This window comes from Neomonachus schauinslandi, chromosome 3 (assembly GCF_002201575.2).
Source record: "Neomonachus schauinslandi chromosome 3, ASM220157v2, whole genome shotgun sequence".
NCBI classification, from domain to species: Eukaryota; Metazoa; Chordata; class Mammalia; order Carnivora; family Phocidae; genus Neomonachus; species Neomonachus schauinslandi.
Window position 1 is genome coordinate 145,683,196 of NC_058405.1, and position 22,425 is coordinate 145,705,620.

General features: G+C 35.0%; 1 protein-coding gene across 1 annotated transcript in view; it reads left to right on the forward strand.

Annotated features, from left to right (window-relative positions):
• FSIP2 (fibrous sheath interacting protein 2) overlaps window positions 1-20,661 on the forward strand; it is a 107,872-nt gene extending 87,211 nt beyond the window's left edge. Inside the window, 4 exon segments of the mRNA XM_044913354.1 lie at window positions 10,997-11,043; window positions 14,274-14,317; window positions 17,517-17,586; window positions 20,525-20,661. Coding sequence (XP_044769289.1) covers window positions 10,997-11,043; window positions 14,274-14,317; window positions 17,517-17,586; window positions 20,525-20,661 — 298 coding nt within the window.
• Window positions 20,662-22,425: the final 1,764 nt, after the last annotated feature.

Below are 22,425 nucleotides of genomic sequence, written 5' to 3' on the forward strand. Positions count from 1 at the left end.
GAAAGAAAGAAAGAAAGAAAGAAAGAAAGAAAGAAAGAAAGAAAGAAGGAAAGAAAAAACTAGACCACTTTCTTTCACCATACACAAAAATAAACTCAAAATGGATTAAAGACCTAAATATGAGACCTAAAACCACAAAAATCCTTGAAGAGAGCACAGGCAGTAATCTCTCTGACATCAACCATAGCAACATTTTTCTAGATATATCTCCTGAGGCAAGGGAAATAAAAGCAAAAATAAACTATTGGGACTTCATCAAAATAAAACGTTTCTGCACAGCCAAGGAAAGAATCAACATGGGAGAAGATATTTGCAAATGAATATCTGATAAAGGGTTAATATCCAAAATATATAAAGAACTGATACAACTGAACACCCAAAAAACAAAAATTCAGTTAAAAAATGGGCAGAAGACATGAACAGATATTCTCCAAAGAAAACATACAGATGGCCAACAGTCACATGAAAAGATGTTCAACAGGGGCGCCTGGGTGGCTCAGTTGGTTAAGCGACTGCCTTCAGCTCAGGTCATGATCCCAGGGTCCTGGGGTCGAGTCCCGCATCGGGCTCCCTGCTCTGCAGGGAGCCTGCTTCTCCCTCTCCCACTCCCCCTGCTTATGTTCCCTCTCTTGCTGTGTCTCTCTCTGTTAAATAAATAAATAAAATCTTTAAAAAAAAAAAAAAGAAAAGATGTTCAACATTATTCATCATCAGGGAAATGAAAATCAAAACCTCAATGAGAATATCACATCACAGCTATCAGAATGGCTAAAATCAAAAAACAAGTGTTAGCGAGGATGTGGGAAAAAAAGGAACTTTCTTGCACTGTTAGTGGGAATGCAAATTGGTGCAGCTATTGTGGAAAACTTTTTGTAGTTAAACAAAAAATTAAAATAAAACTACAATCTAGGAATTGAACTACTGGGTATTTACCCAAAAAATACAAAAACACTAATTCAAAGGAATACAAGCACCCCTATGTTTATTGCAGCATTATTTACAATAGCCAAACCGTAAAGCACACCAAGTATCCATCAATAGATGGATGGATAAAAAAGAGGTGAGATTATATATATATAAAACACAATGGAATATTATTCAGCCATAAAAAATGAATGAAATCTTGCCATTTGCAGTAACATGAACAGGGGCACCTGGCTGCATCAATCATTAGAACACGCAATTCTTGATCTCAGGTTCATGAGTTTGAGCCCCATGTTGGTCCCAGAGCTTACTTCAAAAAAAAAAAAAAGAAAAGATAAAGAAAGATTAATGCAATAATATGAGAAAAGCTAGAGAGTATAATGCTGAGTGCAATTAGTCAGCCAGAAAAAGACAAATATCATACTAACTCACTCATATCTGGAATTTAAGAAACAAATGACCAAAGGGGGGGAGAAAAGAGAGAGAGACAAACCAAGAAATAGACTCTTAACTATAGAGCATAAAAACTGATGGTTATCAGATGGGAGGTGGGTGCGGGAATGGGGAAAATATGGGATGGGAATTAAAGAGTAAAGAGTACACTTACCATGATGAAATAAAATAAAATAAAATTATTTTTTAAATAAGCAAAAAAACAAAAACAAAAAACCAAAAACAACCAACAAACAAAAAACAAACCCAAAACAGACAAATTGAAAAAAGAAAGCACATACATAGGCGGAGAAGAATGTATGCTGAGAAAAGACCTAAGACCTTAAGGCTCTGCCTCAGTCTATTCCCAAGATTGAGTCCTGTTAATTAGTGAAAGGCTTCCAACACCAATCTCCCAAAACTGAGAGAGGTAGCTGTTTCTTCAAATGCCTAAATTTCAACATAATACATTATACAGGCAAAGAAACATGGAAATAAGGCCCATTTAAAGAAACTGAATAAATTTCCAGAAAATGGCCAGGAAGAAGCACACAACTGGACATATACAACAGACTTTAAATAACTATCTTAAATATGTTCAAAAGCTATAGGAAAACACAGACAAAGAACTAAAGAAAATCAGGGGGAAAGTATATGAGCAACATAAGAATAAAAACAAAGAAATATAAATTATAAAAAAGAACCAGACAGAAATTATGGAGCTGAAAAATATAATAACTGAATTGAAAAATTCACTAGATGGGTTTAAGAGCAGACTCAGGCAGAAGAGAACGAGAACACAGGTTGTTTGAAATTATTGAATCTGAGGAGTATGAAGAAGATACACTTAAAAAAAAAAATGAACAGAGCTTGAAGAATGTATGGGATACCATCCAACATATCAATATAGGTACCATGGGACTTCCAAAAGAAAGAAAGGGGGTGGGGAGATTATTTGAGGAAATGATAATTTAAAACCTCACCAAATTTGAAAAATGTCATTAATATACAAATACAATAAGCTTAATGAGCTCCAAGTAGCATAAATACACAGAGACCACACCAAGACGGATTCAAATCAAAGTGTCAAAAGACAAAAATAAAAAGGGAATCTTGAAAGCAACAAGAGAAAAATGACAGTCATGGTCACAAGAAATCCCCATAGAACATTCAGGGAAATTTTCAGAAGAAAGCTTGTAGGCCAGAAGGCAGTGGATGATATATTTAAAGGGCTAAAAGAAAGAAAACTATCAAATGAGAACTCTATAACTAGCAAAAATACCCTTCATAAATGAAAGAGAAATAAAGACATTCTAAGTTTAAAAAAAAAACAACTGAGGATTTTTATTACCATCAGACATGGTCTAGAAGAAATCCTAGAAGTCCTTCAAGTTGAAAGGAAAACATGCTAAACAATGACTCAAAGCCATATAAAAATAAAAAGTTCTCAAATAAAGGTAAATACATGGACAAATATATAAAAACCCAGTATTATAATTTTGGTTAATAACTCTACTTTTTATTTTCTACAGGTTTTAAAAGATAAATGCATAATTAAACAATTATATACCTATGCTGACAGGTATAAAATATATAAAGAAATAATTTGGGATATCAATAGCATGAAAGGAATGGTGATTAATCTATAAAGGGGTAGTTTTGTATGCAATTGAAGTTAAGTTGGTGTCAATTCAAGACAGAATGTCATCATTTTAGGATGTTATATATAATTCCTGTGTTAACAACAACAAAAAAATGTATAGAATATTCATAAAATAAAATGCAAAGGGAACCAACCAACTATGTATCTGCCAAATATCAACTAACACAAAGGAAAACGGCAGTGAAGGAAATGAGGTATAAAAACGTTATAAGATATACAGAAAAAAATTAACAAAATGGCAAAAATAGTGCTTCCTTATCAGTAATTTAGTATAAATGGACTAAACACTCCAATTAAAAAACAGATTAATAGAAGGTATTTAATAAAACAGGATCCAACTACAAACAGTCCCCAACTTATAATGGTGCAACTTATGATATTTTACTTTATGATAGTACAAAAGTAATACCCATTCAGTGAACCATACTTTGAATTTTGAATTTTTACCTTTTCCTGGGATAGCAATACATTGTACAATACTCTCTTGTGATGCTGGGCAGGAGCAGTGAGCCACAGCTCCAGTCATCCACACAAACATAAGGGTAAACAACCGATATGTGAACAGCCATTCTGTACACATATAACCATTCAGCTTTTCACTTTCAGTAAATATTCAATAAGTTACAAGAAATATTTACACTCTATTATAGAATAAGCTTTGTATTAGATGATTTTTTGCAACTGTACACTAATGTGTTTTGAACACATTTGAGGTAGGCTAGACTAATCTATGGTGTTCAGTAATTTAGGTGTATTAAATGCATTTTTGTTATGATATTTTCAACTTATAATGGGTTTATCAGGATGTAAACCCATCATAAGTCAAAGATCTGTATATATTGTCTTTAAGAGACTCACTTTAGATGTAAGGACACATATAGGTTGAAAGTGGAAGGATAGGAAAAGATATCCTATGCAAACAGAAACCAAAAAAGAGCAGGGTTAGCTATACTAATATCAAGCAAATAGACTCTAAGGGAAAACAAGAGACAAAGAACATTATTATAATGACAAAAGGGTTCATTCACCAAGAAGACAAAACAATTAAAAACACATATGAAACAAACTTGAAAGCTCCAAAATATATGAAGCAAACACTGACGAGATTGAGGAGAGAAACAGCTCTAGCTCTCCAATAGAAATAGGGGTCTTCAATAAACTACTTTCAGTAGTAGATAGAACAACCAGACAGAATATCTGGAAGACTTAAACACTATAGATCAATTGGAACTAACAAATCTATAGAGAACACTCCACCCAACAACAGCAGATTATTTTTCTCAGTGTACATGGAATATTCTCCAGGATAAACCATATGTAGATCACAAAACAAGTGTCTGTAAATTCTAAAATATTAAAATCATACACAGCATCCTTTCCAATCACAATGAAATGAAATTAGAGTATGTAATACAACATATTTTCCAGAAGAAAAACTGAAAAAATTCACAGATATGTAAAAATTAAACAACATATTCTTAAACAGCCAATGGAACAAATCACAGAAGAAATTAGAAAATATTTGAGACAAATGAAAATGAAAATATACTAAAACTTATGGGACGCAGTGAAAGTAGTACTAAGAGGGAAATTTATCGCTGTAAATTCTTAATAAAGATCTTATAACAACTTCATACCTTAATTAACTAAGAGAAGAAAAACAAACTAAACTCAAAACTAGTATAAGGAGGGAATAATATAAAGCAGAGATAAACAAAATACAAAATAGAAAAATAATAGATAAAACCAATGAAACCTAGAGTTGGCTCTTCAAAAAGACCAAAAAAATTGACAAAATTATTGTAAGATTCCCTATGGAAAAAAGAGAAGGCTCAAAAAACTAAAACTATAAATGAAAAAAAGGGACATTACAACAGATTTTACAGAAATAAAAAGGATTAGAATAAAGTACTATGGACAATTATATGCCAACAATTTGGATGACTCAGATGAAATGGATAAATTCCCAGAAATACATGACTACCAAAACTGAATCATGAAAAAAATAGAAAATCAGAGCAGACTTATAACTAGTAAAGAGATTGAATCAGTAACCAAAAACCTAACAAAGAAAATCTCAGGACCAGATGGTTTCACTGGTGAATTCCAGCAAACATTTAAGGGATAATTAACATCAACCCTCCTCAAACTCTTTCAAAAAAACTGGATAGGAGGTAATATCTCCAAACTCATGAGGCCAGCATTACTTTGATACCAAAGCTAGAAAAAGGCAGTACAAGCAAACTACGGATTAATATCCCTGATGAATGTTGATGGAAAAATCTTCAGCAAATTACTGGCAAACAGAATTCAACAGAACATTAAAATATTTTACTCCATGACTCATGTGGGATTTATCCCAGGAATACAAGGGAGGTTCAACATATAAAAAATGTAATACAACATATTAACAAGATGAAGAAAACACACACATTCTCATCTAAATTAATGCAGAAAAACCATTTAACAACACTCAACACCTTTTCAAAATAATAAAACTCAGAAAACTAGAAATAGAAATTACCTCAAAATTTAAAAAAAGCCATATATGGGAAACTTACAACTAATACTGTACTCAGAGTGAAAGCCTGAAGGATTTTCCTGTAAGATCAGAAATAGTTGCCCACTCTTACCACTTCTATTCAACATACTGGAAGTCCTAATCAGAGCAGTTAAACAAAAAATAAAAGGCAACTAAATTGTAAGATAAGAAGTACAATGATCTCTATTCACAGATAACATTATGTTATATGTAGAAAACCCTAAAGATTCCATACAAAAAAGAAACAAAAATTTTAGAATAAATGAATTCATCGAAGTTATTGGATAGAAAATCAACACAGAAAAATCAATTGCATTTCTATACACTGACAATGAAGAATCCAAAAAGGAAAACTAAAAACTATAAAATATTCCTGAAGGAAATTGAAGGAGACAAAAATTAATAAAAAATTATGTTAAGTGAAGTAAGTCAGACTGAGAAAGAAAAAATACCATATGATTTTACTCATAAGTGGAATCTAAAAAAAAAAAAAAAATGAATAAACAAAAAGCAGAATCAGACCTGTAAGTACAATACAGAGAACAAACTGATGCTTGCCAAAGGAGAGGGAGTAAGATGAGTGGAAGATATACACTTTCAGTTATGGAATGACTGTATTGGAAATAAAAGGCAAAGCATAAGAAATATACTCAATGATATTGTAATAGCACTGTATGGGGCCAGATGGTAGCTACACTTGTGGTAAACATAGCATAATGTATACACTTGTAAAATTACTAGGTTGTACACCTGAAACTAGTATAACATTGTATGTCAACTATACTCAAATATTTTTTGGGAGGGTTTCTTTTTTTTTTAATTTAAGTTCAATTAATTAACATATAGTGTATTATTAGTTTCAGAGGTAGAGTTCAGTGATTCATCAGTAGCATACAATACTCAAATTTAAAGAATAATAATTAGGGCGCCTGGGTGGCTCAGTTGGTTAAGTGACTGCCTTCGGCTCAGGTCATGATCCTGGAGTCCTGGGATCGAGTCCCACATTGGGCTCCCGGCTCGGCGGAGAGCCTGCTTCTCCCTCTGACCCTACCCCCTCTCATGCTGTTTCTCTCTCTCTCTCTCTCTCAAATAAATAAATAAATAAAATCTTTAAAAAAAATAAATGATAATAATAATTTAAAAATTCATGGATTGGAAGATTTACTATTGTTAAGATGTCAGTAATTACACAAAGTATTCTACAGATTAGTATTTTTATAAGAATTACATTTGATGGCATTTTTTTGCAGAAATAGAAAAAATTCATTCAAAAATTTATATGGTCTCTCAAGGGACTCCAAATAACCAGAACAATGTTGACAAGGAAGAATAAAGTTAGACTTACTAATTTTAAAACTTACTGCAAAGACATAGTAATGAAAACAGTATGGTACTGACATAAAGACAGATATATAAGGCAATGAAATAAAATAAAAGGCCTATAAATAAATCTCTCATATATGGCCAAATGATTTTTGATAAGCATGCCAAGGCCATTTAATGGGAAAAGAACATTCTCAAAAATGGTGCTGGGAAAACTAATAACCACACACACACAAAATGAAGTTAGACCCTTATCTTACAACATATATAAAAATTAACTCAAAATGGATCAAAGATCCAAGTAAAACTATAGACCTCTTATAAGAAAACATGGGGGAAGGAGCGCCTGGATGGCTCAGTCAGTTAAGTGTCTGACTCTTGATTTCAGTTCAGGGCACAATCTCAGGGTTGTGAGACTGAGCTCAGAGCTCAGTGGGAAGTCCTTATGGGATTCTATTCTCTCTCTCCCTCTCTGCCCCTGCCCACACACATGTTCTCTCTCTAAAAAAAAGAAAAAATACACATGAGGGAAAGCTTCATGACATTGGATTTGGCAATAATTTCTTGGATATGACACTAAAAGCACAAGCAACAACAACAAAAATTACATAACTGGACTTCAGCAAAATTAAAATCTTTTGGCTTCAAAGGACAGAGTGAAAAGAATGGGAGAAAATACTAGCAAATTATATGGGGTTACTACCCAGAATATATAAAGAACTCTTATAACTTAATAACATAAAAAAAAAATCAAACAACCTGATTTAAAATTGAGCAAAGGACTTGAATAGATATTTCTTCAAAGAAGATATAGAAATGGGCAATAAGTACACGAAAAGATACTCAACACATCACTAATCATTAGGGAAATGCAAATCAAAACCACATTAAGATGTTATTTCACACCCATTAGGATAGCTGTTGTCAAAACAGAAAACAAAACCAAATAAAAACAGAAAATAAGTGTTGGCAAGAAAGTGAAGAAATTGCAATCCTTGTACATTGTTGTTGGGTATTTAAAATGGTGCAGTTGTTCAACATCTGCAAATCAATCAATGTGATAGAACACATTAAGAGGAGAGAGAAGAATCATATGAATCTCTCAATTGATGCAGAAAAAGCATTTGACAAAATACAGCATCCTTTCCTGATTAAAACTCTCCAGAGTATAGGGATAGAGGGAACAGTCCTCAATTTCATAAATCCATCTATAAAAAAACCCACAGTGAATATCATTCTCAATGGGGAAAAGCTGAGAGCCTTTCCCTTAAGATCAGGAACACGACAAGGATCTGCACTCTCGCCACTATTGTTCAACATAGTACTAGAAGTCCTAGCAACAGCAATCAGATAACAAAAAGAAATAAAAGGTATTCAAATTGGCAAAGAAGAAGTCAAACTCTCTCTCTTCGCAGATGACATGACACTTTATGTGGAAAACCCAAAAGACTCCACCCCCCCAAATTACTAGAACTCATACAGCAATGCAGTAATGTGGCAGGATACAAAATCAGTGCACAGAAATCAGTTGCTTTCTTATATACTAACAATGCCACTGTAGAAAGAGAAATTAGAGAAACGATTCCATTTACAATAGCACCAAAAACCATAAAATACCTCAGAATAAACCTAACCAAAGAGGTAAAGGATCTATACTCTAGGAACTACAGAACACTCATGAAAGAAATTGAAGAAGACACAAAAAGATGGAAAAACTTCCATGCTCATGGATCAGAAGAATAAACATTGTTAAAATGTGTATGCTGCCCAGAGCAATCTATACCTTCAATGCCATCCCGATCAAAATACCACTGGCATTTTTCAAAGAGCTGGAAAAAACAATCCTAAAATCTGTATGGAATCAGAAAAGACCCCGAATCACCAAGGAAATGTTGAAAAAGAAAAACAAAGCTGGGAGCATCACGTTGCCTGATTTCAAGCTATATTACAAAGCTGTGATCACCAAGACAACATGTTACTGCCACAAAAACAGACACATAGACCAATGGAACAGAATAGAGAGGCCAGATATGGACCCTCAACTCTATGGTCAACTAATCTTTGACAAAGCAGGAAAAAATATCAAATGGAAAAAGACAGTCTCTTCAATAAATGGTGCTGGGGAAATTGGACAACTATACACAGAAGAATGAAACTCGACCATTCTCTTATACCATACACAAAGATAAACTCAAAATGGATGAAGGACCTCAATGTGAGACAGGAAACCATCCAAATCCTAGAGGAGAACATAGGCAATAACCTCTTCAACATCGGCCACAGCAACTTTTTCAAGACATGTCTCCAAAGGCAAGGGAAACAAAATAAAAATGAACTTTTGGGGCTTCATCAAGATAAGAAGGTTCTGCACAGCAAAGGAAACAGTCAACAAAACAAAGAGGCAACCCACAGAATGGGAGAAGATATTTGCAAAAGACACTACAGACAAAGGGCTGGTATCCAAGATCTATAAAGAACTTCTCAATCTCAACACCCAAAAAACAAACAAGTCAAAAAATGGACAGAAGACATGAACAGACACTTTTCTAAAGAAGACATACAAATGGCTAACAGACACATGAAAAATGTTCATCATCCTTAGCCATCAGGGAAATTCAAATCAAAACCACATTGAGATACCACCTTACTCCAGTTAGAATGGCAAAAATTGACAAGGCAAGAAACAACAAATGTTGGAGAGGTTGTGGAGTGAGGGGAACCCTCTTACACTGTTGGTGGGAATGCAAGTTGGTACAGCCACCTTGGAAAAAAATGTGGAGGTTCCTCAAAAAAATTAAAAATAGAGTTACCCTATGACCCAGCAATTGCACTCCTGGGTATTTACCCCAAACACACAGATATAGTGAAAAGAAGGACCATATGCACCCCAAAGTTCATAGCAGCAATGTCCACAATAGCCAAACTGTGGAAAGAACTGAGATGCCCTTCAACAGACGAATGGATAAAGAAGATGTGGTCCATATATACAATGGAATATTACTAAGCCATCAAAAAGGATGAGAACCCAACTTTTACATCAACATGGATGGGACTGGAGGAGATTATGCTAAGTGAGCTAAGTCAAGCAGAGAAAGTCAATTATCATATGGCTTCACTTATTTGTGGAACATAAGGAATAGCATGGAGGACATTAGGAGAAGGAAGGGAAAAATGAAGGGGGGGGGGAATCGGAGTGGGAGATGAACCTGAGAGACTATGGACTCCAAGAAACAAACTGAGGGTTTTAGAGGGGAGGGGGATGGGGGATGGGTTAGCCTGGTGATGTGTATTAAAGAGGGCAGGTATTGCATGGAGCACTGGGTGTTATACACAAACAATGAATCATGGAACACTACATCAAAAATCAATGATGTACTGTATGGTGACTAACATAACATAATAAAAATAAAAATAAAATAATAATAAATAAAATGGTGCAGTTGCCGTGGGAAATAGTATGACAGTTTACCAAAAAATAGAGTTACCTTAGGATCCAGCAATTACACTTCTGGATATATATCCAAAAGTATTGGAAACAGTCACTCAGATATTCATACACTCATATTCATAAGCAGCTTTATTAACAACAGCCAAATCCTGGAAGCAACTCAAGAGTCACTGATAGATGAATGGTTAAGGAAAATGTGATATATACATTCAATAGAATATTATTAAGCCTTAAAAAGGAAATTCTGACACATGCTACACGTATGAACCTTGAAGACATTATGCTAAATGAAATGTCAGTCGCAAAAGGACTAATATTACATGATTCCACTTATGTGAGTGTCAGTTGGGGAAGATGAAAAAGTTCTGGAGAATAGATAGTGGTGATGGTTGCACAACAATGAGAATGTACTCAAGCACAGAACTGTACACTTAAAAATGGTTAAGGTGGCAAATTTCATGTTATGTATATTTAACCAAAATTTTAAAAGTGAAAAAATGTCAATTTAGAAATTATTTTCATTTGATTTGGGAACTCAGTTATAAATTATTACAGGTTTACTTCCATATGAAGAATAACTGACAGATTGTTCTTCTGCTTAACCAGTAATTTCTTCATTTAATAAATACACAGAAAATGAAATGTTCTCTTTCTTTTGTTTTAGTGAGACTGAAGATTTTACCCCAGATACAAGTGACAAATTATTAGAAGGTTGGATTTATTATTTTTCTTAAATTCAAAAGGAGACTGCTTTACTGCTTTAATGAACTTTTCAGCTATTGCTTTTTGTTTTTTTACTGCTTTGTTTACTGCCTTGATGAATTTTTTAGTTATCAAACCTAAGGTTGATACCTTTTTTTTCCTGTGAATTTACCTATTTTTTGGAAAATAATCTAGTACTACATCACTCAGGTGTTAAGATGAGCCAACTAATTTGCCTTTGCTGAATGACCATCAAGATTTTATTAATGATTTTGATCAAGAATATTGTGTCACATTATGAATTCATATTTACCATGCTCCTGTGAAAAATATTCATAAAATAAGGATGCACACACAATAGCTTTTATCTGAGCCAGAACCCATTATACTAGGATTTAATGATTTCTTACTCTTCCTTTGTGCTTAATCCTACCAAAATGTACACACTTTTTGTACAAAAAAATGTACAAAAAAGTGTGTGGGGTGGAGCTTTTAGAGTTAAATTTATTTGCTCACATTAATATCTGACTAGTATGGACTTCACTATTTTTAAAAATCTCTATTAGTACCTACTCCTTGGAACATTTGTGAGAACTTTTTGGTTCTCTATTTTTTGAAACCTCAGAGGATCAATGTGGTTCTAACAGTTATTATACATACAAGAGGTAGAGTGTCATGTTTACTGTAAAGTGGCTTTAAAACTCAAACCACAGGTCCACACTTGGCTATTTCAAACACAAAACCCACTCAAGGAATTACTTTAAAAACATATTGTCTCAACTTGGAAGTGAAATTATTTTCATTAAGATGACTCCTAGAATAGCAATAAATATGCCAGAATTCTATAAACACACCATAATCAGAAGATGCTACAATAATCACAGATCATACCTGTAGTATGGAATCATAGGCTGCTAGTGAGACAAAAACCATTTAATACAAACCCCCTCATGTTTACATGAGGAAACTCAAGCTAAGGATGACAAAGCAGTTCTGCCAAGGTTACTCGGAAGCTGAGGCAGAGCCAATTCTGGATCTTAAGTCTCCTGACCATAAATGCAGTGTTTTGTTTTGTTTTTTCTTTTCCAATTTTTTGCAATGATCATGCTTAAGTCTTACATCCTTCAGTAGTATTTCACCTACCCAATTCAGTCATTATTTATTCATTCATTCAAATATTTACTGAGCATTTCCTTTGTGTTCTAGAATCCCATGTATGAACAAAACTAACAAAGTCCTTAATCTCATAGAATTTACACTGTAACCTGGGGTGGACATCAACAGTTAAGGACATAAACAAGATAATTCCAGATATTGATAGGTATTCCCCATCTCATCTGGGACAAAAGCCAAAGAAACTATGATAGCTTGCTAAACCCTACGTCATCTGGACATCACCTCTCCCCCAATACATTTCTAACATCCTCCCCTGTTTCTCTTTCTGGCTCCCTGCACCAGCCTCATGGACCTTGCTATTCCTTAAACATTCCAGGCATTCAGGGCCTTTGCTCTTGCTGATCCTTGCGTAGAGCTCTTCCCCCTACATCTGCATTGCTCATCCCTCACCTTCAGGTCTTTGTTCAAATTTCACCTTCTCAGTGAGGTATTCTTTGACCATAGTCTGAAATTGTAGCCTCATTCCCACCATGGCACTAACTATTCCACTTCTTTGCTTATTTTTCTCACTGGCACTTAATACTATCTGACAGACCATTAATTGTTTTTTTCACTACCTCCTTTTAGAATGTAAGCTCCATGAAGATCACAGCTGTATTCCCAAGAACCTAAAATAGGCATATAGTAGGAGGAGGAAGAGCATTTAGTAAAATAAGAGGGACAATGGGAATAACTAATGAGAAGCACAAGAATTCTGTTTTGGTTATGTTGAGATTGAGGTACCCATTAGATATTCTAATACCTCTAATACCTCTAGTTGAGGTATCACATAAGAAATAGGATATTTAAGACCGAAGTTTAATGGAGAGGTTAGGACTGAAAAATTATATTCTTTGTTTCATGTAAATATACAATAAAATAACAAATCTGAATACCTGAGACCCTCAAATATCAGAAATTTTTCTTTGTCTTTTCATCAAAACAAATTCCTAGTATATCCTCAGAAGTTGACAGCCATTTAGCCTAGAAACTTACCCTGCGTTTGGAATGATAGCCCTGGAATAAACCCAATACCCTCAGTCACTTAAAAGCAAAAGTCAGTTAGTTCAATTATGTGCAATATAGAGTCAGGTACTTTAAAAAGATTATCAACCAACAATAAAATTTTACCAATATTGTCAGATAAGTGCAATAATCAATCCCTCTCATATTTGAGTTAATTGAAGTTCTACTACAACTTTTTTTCCCCCCAAAACCTACATTGATCTAAAGGATAATGCAGAGAATCACCACCTGTTTTGGCCCTTGATGATTACATTTCTATAAAATGCACAATATTTTTATATAAGATATCTCATTGCATCCTTTTGTGAGACAGGCAGGGAAGATAGTCTCATTCACATTCTACATAATGAGGAAACAGAGTCAAGTAAATTGGATTCAGTTTGCCAATGTTCACACAGCTCGAAGAAGTGAAGCTGACTCAAATTCAGAGTTTCAGCCCCCCTAGTGGTGGATCTTTGTAAAAATTTTCTCATCATTTCTAACTCCTTAGGCTAAATTTGTTTTACAGGCATACTAACCTCCCCTGGAACTTAGGCAACTTTTGGTTCTGTAGCAATTCCTCCACATTTCCTCTTGGTATTGCCTCAAAATTCTCCTGGTTCTCACTCAAATTATTTCATAAAACCAGCACTTTCCTGTTTGTTCCAATTATCTGCTTTTAATTAGCTATGTAGAATCAAAGAGTGTTAGAGCTGGAAGGCCCCTAGGAATCATCTATAAGGTAATCTCTCATTTACATGTAAACAAATAGGCTTATAGAGATTGAGTATTGTGCATAAACATGTGGCTGTTAAGTTACAGAGGCTGCCTCTCCTACCAAATCATATTTTATCTTCCATAATTCCTAAAGGAAGATATAAGATATGCTCTAGAATTCTAGGGATATTACCTATTTCAGTTTTATTCCCATTGTCAATACACTGAGAGTAATAATAGTTTCTTCTACTTGCCTAAATTCTAGAACATTCTGGTGAAAAGTAATAAGACCAGGTTTGTCTCAGTACTATTCATGCCTCCAAAAAAAATACTATTTTTCCTTTTTTTGCCCTCCCCAACAGGAAATTCTCAGGAGCAAATGCCAGAGAAGTCAAACAGTGTTAAGGTAAATATTTTTCAATAAACTGCAATTGGTATACATGGGGTCCAGTTTAATATAGCCCAGTTTTCAAGGTCAAATCAGGACTTGGGTTGTACTATTTGAGGGACTTCAGGAAACACACCCCTATCCACAATTTCTTCCTGCTCAGATTGCCCCCTCTGGCTGAGACCTGTCCATGGTACTAGAGAAATCCCCTAATCAAAATTCTCACTTTACAATTAAATTATTCCTTGCTTAAGTGCACAGAATGAGCCACTGTTCTCTGAAGAAAATGCTACAAGGAGTCACTTGGCCTTGTCTAGGGCAGGTAGACCCAAGTGAGGAACTTGGAGGAAGCAGGGAGGGAACAGAAGCTTCAAAAACAGAGGAAACTGGCTTGTAGGAAATTAGTGCAGATTCCATCTATTTTTCTGTATTCCAAAGGACTGACTGTTTAAAGGCAGCTTTCCAAAAGGCCCTGCTACTCCCCACCATAAACTCAGGAAATTTCCTCTTCCTTAATCCTTTTTAGAGTTTCCAATGAGGGCTGAAGCTACAGATCCTCTTCTGTTTTTATCACTTTGTTTCTTGACTCAATTGAATACCAATTCTAATTGAGTTTCCCAAACACCATGCACACATAATCCTGATGGATTTTCCAATCCCTTCTCATTATCAGAGTAGTTTTCAGAACCAAACCTTACAGTTCTTACTCATACCAAACCCTGAAGATGCTGGGCTAGTTCCTCATTCAACCTAATCCTCATTAATAAATATAAACATCTATTTGACAACCTCAGGCTTCACTTAGACCATATTTTCCAAGTAAAATCATATGGAAACAACAGGGAGACAGAGAATCTCTAGACTGACAACCTGATTAGACTATTCCTTGTGCCAGGCTGAATCCCTGGCTAATCTGGACCCTTTTGGCTCTTTGCCCTTCCCCTCACTTATAGCTTTTTCCATGGTGAAACATGGTTGGAACTGGTATATCCAATCCAGTTCAAAGTAAGGTGTAGTAAGCACATTCCACCTCGGCTCTCTCTTTTTACAACTAAAAATGCTGGAAAACTACTGAGGATGCTGAATAAATAATAGCAGGAATTTGAGGAGGGAAATAAAAACTCAAAGGATTACAAATACCATTATCAGTTTCCTGCTGCCTCCCCCCCCATATCTCCAAGTTTAGATCCAGAGCAGTTCAAATCCTGGAATTACATAGAATAGGCAGAATAAATCTTTAGGAGAAACCATTGCTCTCTTACCAGAATTAGGAAGAAGTTCCTGTGGACTGGGAAGTAGAAGAAAGTCACTTTTTTCCCACTTTTTCTGCCTCTCTTGGTTCTGCCTCAAGGCAAGTTTCAGACATGAAGCTACACAGCAATGGCAGCAGAGGCTGCTGAGGCACTTAAAACTCAGAGAAAATCCTTCTCTCTGACCAGAAGAATTAGGAAAAGGTCTCCAGAAACCTGAAGAATATTAGAAGGAAATCTGCTACTTTTTTCTCTGCTTTCTTTTGTCATTTCACCCTAGACATGGATGCAGTTATGGGATGTGTGAGACAGCACACAGGGAGGGTAGCCACAGCATTTAGCCATAGAACCAGAAAAGGGGACTTCTGAGTGTTAAAGATACTGAAAAAAAAAAGTCACAGAGGATCATCAAAAAAGGATCCCCTACAAATCTGTCTGAAAAGTCTCTCCTGAGCTGTGCAGGTATGGAAGTGACCTGAACTTGTATAAACAAAAGGCTTTGAGAACTTGAACTATAGCTTTAATAGTGGTGCATACAGAGGGATACAAAAAAGTACTGCCAAGACTTTGGAAATTGAATTTACATTGGAAACACAGCCATAAAAGGCAGGGTAGGATGTGTGGTCTGAATCTAAGTTGGCTAATTACCTAGTTAAGCAAAAAAACAAACAAAAATCTCAACCATCTCAAGAGGATTCTAACAGTTCTTGGAATCTCATAAATTATTTAAAATGCCCAAGATAGAATTCAAAATTACTTAACATGTAAAGAAATAAGACAATGTCTACAAAACTTTTAAAGGAAAGGACAAGAGATGTAAGTCCAATGCAGCCAAGATTTTGGAATTTTCAGACAAAATTTTAAAGCAGTGATTATAATAGTGTTCCATGAAGAAATGGCAAATACTCTTAAACCTTATGCAAAGATAGATGTTTCCAGCAGAACTTACATATACTTACTCATCTCAGACACTTGGTAGCATCTGCCTTCTGCTTTTAGATTAGGGATTGTCAAGTCAGTCTCACACACGTGGCATTTTTTTTTAAGATATCAATATATGCCCCACCTCAGAAATTTAAATTCAATTGGAGGTGTGGGACCCAGGGATTCATATTTTTTCAAAAAAAATTCCACATATAACTATTGTGCAGCCCATACTGAGAATCAGTGATTTAGAGATAGTCTCAGCTCCATTTTATTCCTCAGCTCTCCAGAAATATATAAATAAATAAGCTGCCTCAAATCCTCTTGGAGGAACTATGATAAAACTCTTATAATATCTGGTGGTCTTTACATAATCTATACATAACACATTTTATGTTTCATGTATTTAGGCCTTCTTTCATTTCTCTTTATTGATTTCCTTATTTAATAACTAGTATTATAAAATATATACAGTGAAGCCCAGCAACCTAAGCCAGTCTACTTTATACATTTCTGAGAAGATTGCTGCTTCTGCATTCAGAGGTGATATAGGCCTATAGAGTAAAACTATCATCTGAGCCATGTTCCCTACCTGATTAGGTCCACATAGCCACTTTATTGCTCCAGACCCCAAAATGCCTAAGATTTCCATAACAGGAAATTGGAATTACATAATGAACATCCATTTTCCTTCCCCACTTACCATTATCTCTAGCATCAGAAAAGAATTTATAATTTGTTACTTATTTCAATTCACCCAAAAGAGGGAGGGGGCAGACAGAGCTGGCATTTTTATTGACTTAAGATGCCTGATCATCATTTAATGGTGGCTAAGGCCCACATCTATGACAAGGGTCAATCCTAGGTGCCACAATTGGCAAAAATTATGAGCCCAAGACTCAGAGAATAATTCTGAGACTACAGAGCACAGATACTATTTATGTAAGGTGCTACAATGGTTGTACTACATCTTTGGGGGATTTCTAGGTATCTCTAGTGTGTAGAGTGCAATAGAACATTAACTATGTACTTTGTCTTGGCAGTTTATCACCATCTTTGAAGGAAACAAGAATATTACTGGCAGTGTGTATTCCTCAAAAGAATTCATTTCAGGTACAAAATATACTATCCTTTAGCATTCCTCCTGGAATGACTGGCTCCTCCCTTTCAGTGTTGATACCTGAGATTGAGTACTGAGATTGAAATAATATACTTACCTATGTATATGTATGTGTGTATAGCCATTTTGCAGTTTATTATGTAATTCTTTCACTTTAACGTCAAACCACAGTAATAAATAATGGAACTAACATTTATTAGGTAGCAGATATCTCCATTTTATTAAAGAGGAAAGTGAGAGTCATTGAAGAGGAAAACAAGAGTAGGTTACTCAAGGTCACCCCATAGTTAATAAACTGCAGAGCTGAGATTCGAACATAGATCTGCCCAACTTCAAAGCTTAAGCTCATTCAATACGACCATAATTCATACACTCAAATGCCCACAGGAGCCAGACAGTTACTATAAACAAGAGCAGTAGGTTGAGCAGGTCTGTGGTCCACTGGAGATGGCATGTCCTGTATAAAGGAGGAGCTGATACTCATGTCCAATCACTAACATACTGGGTTGTTGCTAGGTCTTCCAGTTCAAGTCAGCCTTTTTCAGAAGAAGCTGGTGATGAAAGTTTTATGTGAAAATCCTGACTTTCAAATTTTATCAAGTAATTGAACGCTTTTGTGAAATGTTTTGTGGGCCAAACTAAACTTGTCTATATCCCCTATACCATACTACTCTCCCTCTGTCAATCATAATGCCCTAATTTACAAAAGAGAAAATGGAGGTAATAATCACCTGAGTTTACACAGTCAAAAAATGGAGAGCTTTTAGGGCCTGAAAACAGATCTTCTGACTTTGATCCTCCATTTTTGCTTCCCTCCATAATATGGTTCCATATTGTGGCCACTGCATCCCAGAATGAGCCCCATATTGGGTAATGACCAAAGATAGTCCATAGTTTTGCTACGAAAAGAACTATTAAAGGACAAACACAGGGTTCAGTACTCTCTCTAGGGATGAGCTTCATGTAGGTTAACCTATGATACTAGCCACCCACTGGTCTTGAAGAAGATACAAGGAATCTAGAATGGATGCATATTTGAGGCAGTACCCTCAGTGTGTTTCCAGGAACTGCTTTACATCAGAATCACCCAGTGTATTTTTTTTAACAATGCAGATTCCTAGACCCTCTCTAGACTGCCTAAGTTAGTATCTCTGAGTTATGGTGCCCAGTAATCTGAATTTTTAATAAGACCACCAATTTTTAAGAATGGAAGCTCTTTAATATCTCCAATAAGAATTTCAGAAGTCTTGCAACAATGTCTCAATCATGTCAGTAAAAAATTTATCTTACTTTTTCAGAATGTACATCTTTCTCTTTCATCCATGTTTTTGTGTCTTATTGCTGCAGATTTTGGCTATTTCCTTTTAAATTCTTAGGTCATTTTTAAAAATAATAGCACAGGTAAAAACCTAAAAATACTTTTTTGTTCTTCATAGTTAAATTTACTGTAGGCTATCTTTGCTTTAATCATAGAATATTATCAGGGCGGCTGGGTGGCTCAGACATTAGGCATCTGCCTTCAGCTCAGGTCATGATCCCAGGGTCCTGGATCGAGCCCCACATGGGGCTCCCAGCTCCGTGGGAAGCCTGCTTCTCCCTCTCCCACTCCCCCTGCTTGTGTTCCCTCTCTCTCTGTATCTATCTCTGTCAAATGAATAAATAAAATCTAAAAAAAAAATCATAGAACATTATCTTGCTAGAAAAGATAACTCTAGATAACTGCAAGAGGTACAGTGATGAACTTTGGCATCTACTGGAATTAAGAAAATATTGGTTTTTACTGGCATGTGTGTTTTTATGCCCTGTTATAAAGTTTCAAAAAAGTACATAAATGTTCACTTTGGGTCTTTACATGTTTACATGTAAATATATCATTTTGTGATAATTAAAATATGATATTCTTCAAGAGCCCATGTGCTGAATAAGTCAAGTAGAAAAATGAAACCAAATGAAAACTCTTTTATTATCTATACAGTCTTATCTCACATAAGAAAAAAAAATCACTTGAAGTTAGCCAACTGAAAATTCACACAAAGTAGGTGAGAAATTATAGCAATTTTAATGCACTTGTGCTGTCACTTAAGCACTCTGAAATAGATACCCTTACTGTATAGAGTTGAAAGTTACTTTCCCATGTGAGTTTAGCTCATCTGGCATTTTCCAAGAGCGTTCTGCTAGATAAAGAAAGACATTCTTTGCACTCGTGACTAAAGAAGCATGGGAATGCATTAGGTATAATGATGCCATGAGAGCCAGAAAGCTGGACCCTGTTCCAGTGTGGCCATTTTCTACTCATATGACCTTATGCAAGGTATTTGACCTTGCCAAGATTCAGTATTCAAAATGGAGATATTGTTCTTCCTATTTCCCTCATAAGAGTGTTAGAAGGATCAAATCAAAAGAGTCTTTGTGAATGTTTTTTAAATCCCATAAAGTATTTTATAAATGGAGGCCTTCCTGGAAACCTATAAGCTGCCAAGACTGAAACAGGAAGAAATTGACAACCTGAATAGGCCAATAACCAGTAATGAGATTGAAGCAGTGATCAAAAACATCCCAAAAAACAAGAGTCCAGGGCCTGATGGATTCCCTGGGGAATTCTACCAAACATTCAAAGAAGAAATAATACCTATTCTACTGAAGCTGTTTTAGAAAATAGAAACAGAAGGAAAACTTCCAAACTCATTCTATGAGGCCAGCATTACCTTAATCCCCAAACCAGGCAAAGACCCCATCAAAAAGGAGAATTTCAGGCTGATATCCCTGATGAATATGGATTCCAAAATCCTCAACAAAATCCTAGCTAATAGGATCCAACAATACATTAAAAGGATCATCCTTCTGAATTCTAAATCATCAATGCTATAGTATAATTTCTCTCAATTAGAATGTCTAATAAATATCCATATTACTTTTCTGCTTTGTCCACAGAAACTCTCAAGACTAGTATTTCCAAACAAGGATCTAAAATGCTGGCAAAGGTATCTTCAGCTCTATCAAAGGTGTTTTCTCGAACTAACACCAATATTTCCAAATCTTCCTCACCACGTCACCAGGATGAGCACTGAAGCTTTTATACCTGATATAACTATGCTTACTTCCCTTAGAAAATAAAGTGGTCTTTAAAGCATAACATATTGTCCTATGAGATAATTTTTATAATATTGAGCAAAAGTTTAAGAGCAAAAGAAAGTGCAATAGAGATCTGGGTAAGAGAATGTTTTGATGAATGCTTTTGATAAGCATTTTGGTATAAGAAAAGGCAGAGCGGTAGTATTACCTAAGTGTCATAAGGATAAAGAGACAAAAAGTGTACACAGTAACCAGTCAGCACTTAAGCAACTACCAGAAAATGGCCTTGGATGTTTCCTGTTAAATTTTTAGAGGGTATTTTCACCAAAATAGTTAGCAAATTGAGATGACACTCAAATGAATTCTATAACACAGATATGAAACTGATTGGTTCACCATTAAAGAAAAAGTATACCAGATATAAGAAATCAGTCTTTCCCATCTGCAAATAATGTTTCATCAGTTTATAAAATATCTCCCAAGGAAAAAGATCCAACTATAAATAAAGCACCATCTAGAAGAAATTAATTACTGTGGATAAAATGCATAAAATGACTCTTGTCACTTAAAAAAAAAAACTTTTCAGAAAAGACAAAGGTATTTTGTGGATAAATTACCATCAATAAAAAACTGTTGGTCAGCAGTCATTGAATCCTTTATATAAATATTTTTTCATGAATATAAATAAAAGCTCTATTTGTAAGAACATAAAAAGTAATGAAAATTTGGGGCGCCTGGGTGGCTCAGTCATTAAGCATCTGCCTTCGGCTCAGGTCATGATCCCAGGGTCCTGGGATCGAGCCCCGCATTGGGCTCCCTGCTCCGCGGGCAGCCTGTTTCTCCCTCTCCCTCTCCCCCTGCTTGTGATCCTGCTCTCACTGTGTCTCTCTCTGTCAAATAAATAAATAAAATCTTTAAAAAAAAAAAGTAATGAAAATTTAACAAGAGGAATAGCTAGTACGGTGATAAAAGACACTTTTCAAAATCAGTTAATGTGCTACTTTGTGATATGGATCCAACTTCAGCATGTTTGCCACTGGAATCTAAGGATCTTGTTTAAAAAATCCAAAACAGCAAAGAGTGTCAGTCATCATCACTATCTACCCTAATGCTGACTCATGAATTTTTAGAGAATGTGACATCTTCTCTTTTATCTGAAATTTTTCTGACAGCAGCCAGTGCTAAAGTAGAAACATTTGAGAAAATTTTGTTTTACAAAATTGGATTTTAATAAAGTTAGTGAGGTTATGACAGGGAGCTCCTAGAGAAAAAGACATGATTGTGAGGTAGAATTTCTACATTCTAATGATAATGAAGTGATTCAATTAGTAATTTAGTCTATTTATAATAATCTCAAATTATTTGATCTCAAAGATCACACAAAGTCATGTAACTTATAGATGCAGACCTTTCAAAAATGTTAGTTGATGAGAAATGACTGGCAGTCCAGTTCAAAACTATTTTCAGAAGAATTCTACCAATGGGCTTAAATTCACAAGTATTAAGTTGAAAGTATCCTTACAGATGTCATCAAAACCACTGACATTCAATATCATATGCTTTTAAGCTGTCTTTTAAAATAACAAGATTCTGCTGTAAAATTTTTTATCAAAGCTTTTATCCATCTTTTCAAAAGTTGATAAGGAAATAAGCAAATCTCTCACAATTGAAATTCACTCTGATTTCAAGGCACTCTGATTCACATAGTTCTGTAGTTAAATATTTACTATATAAGAATAATATACTCAATATGAAGGGTT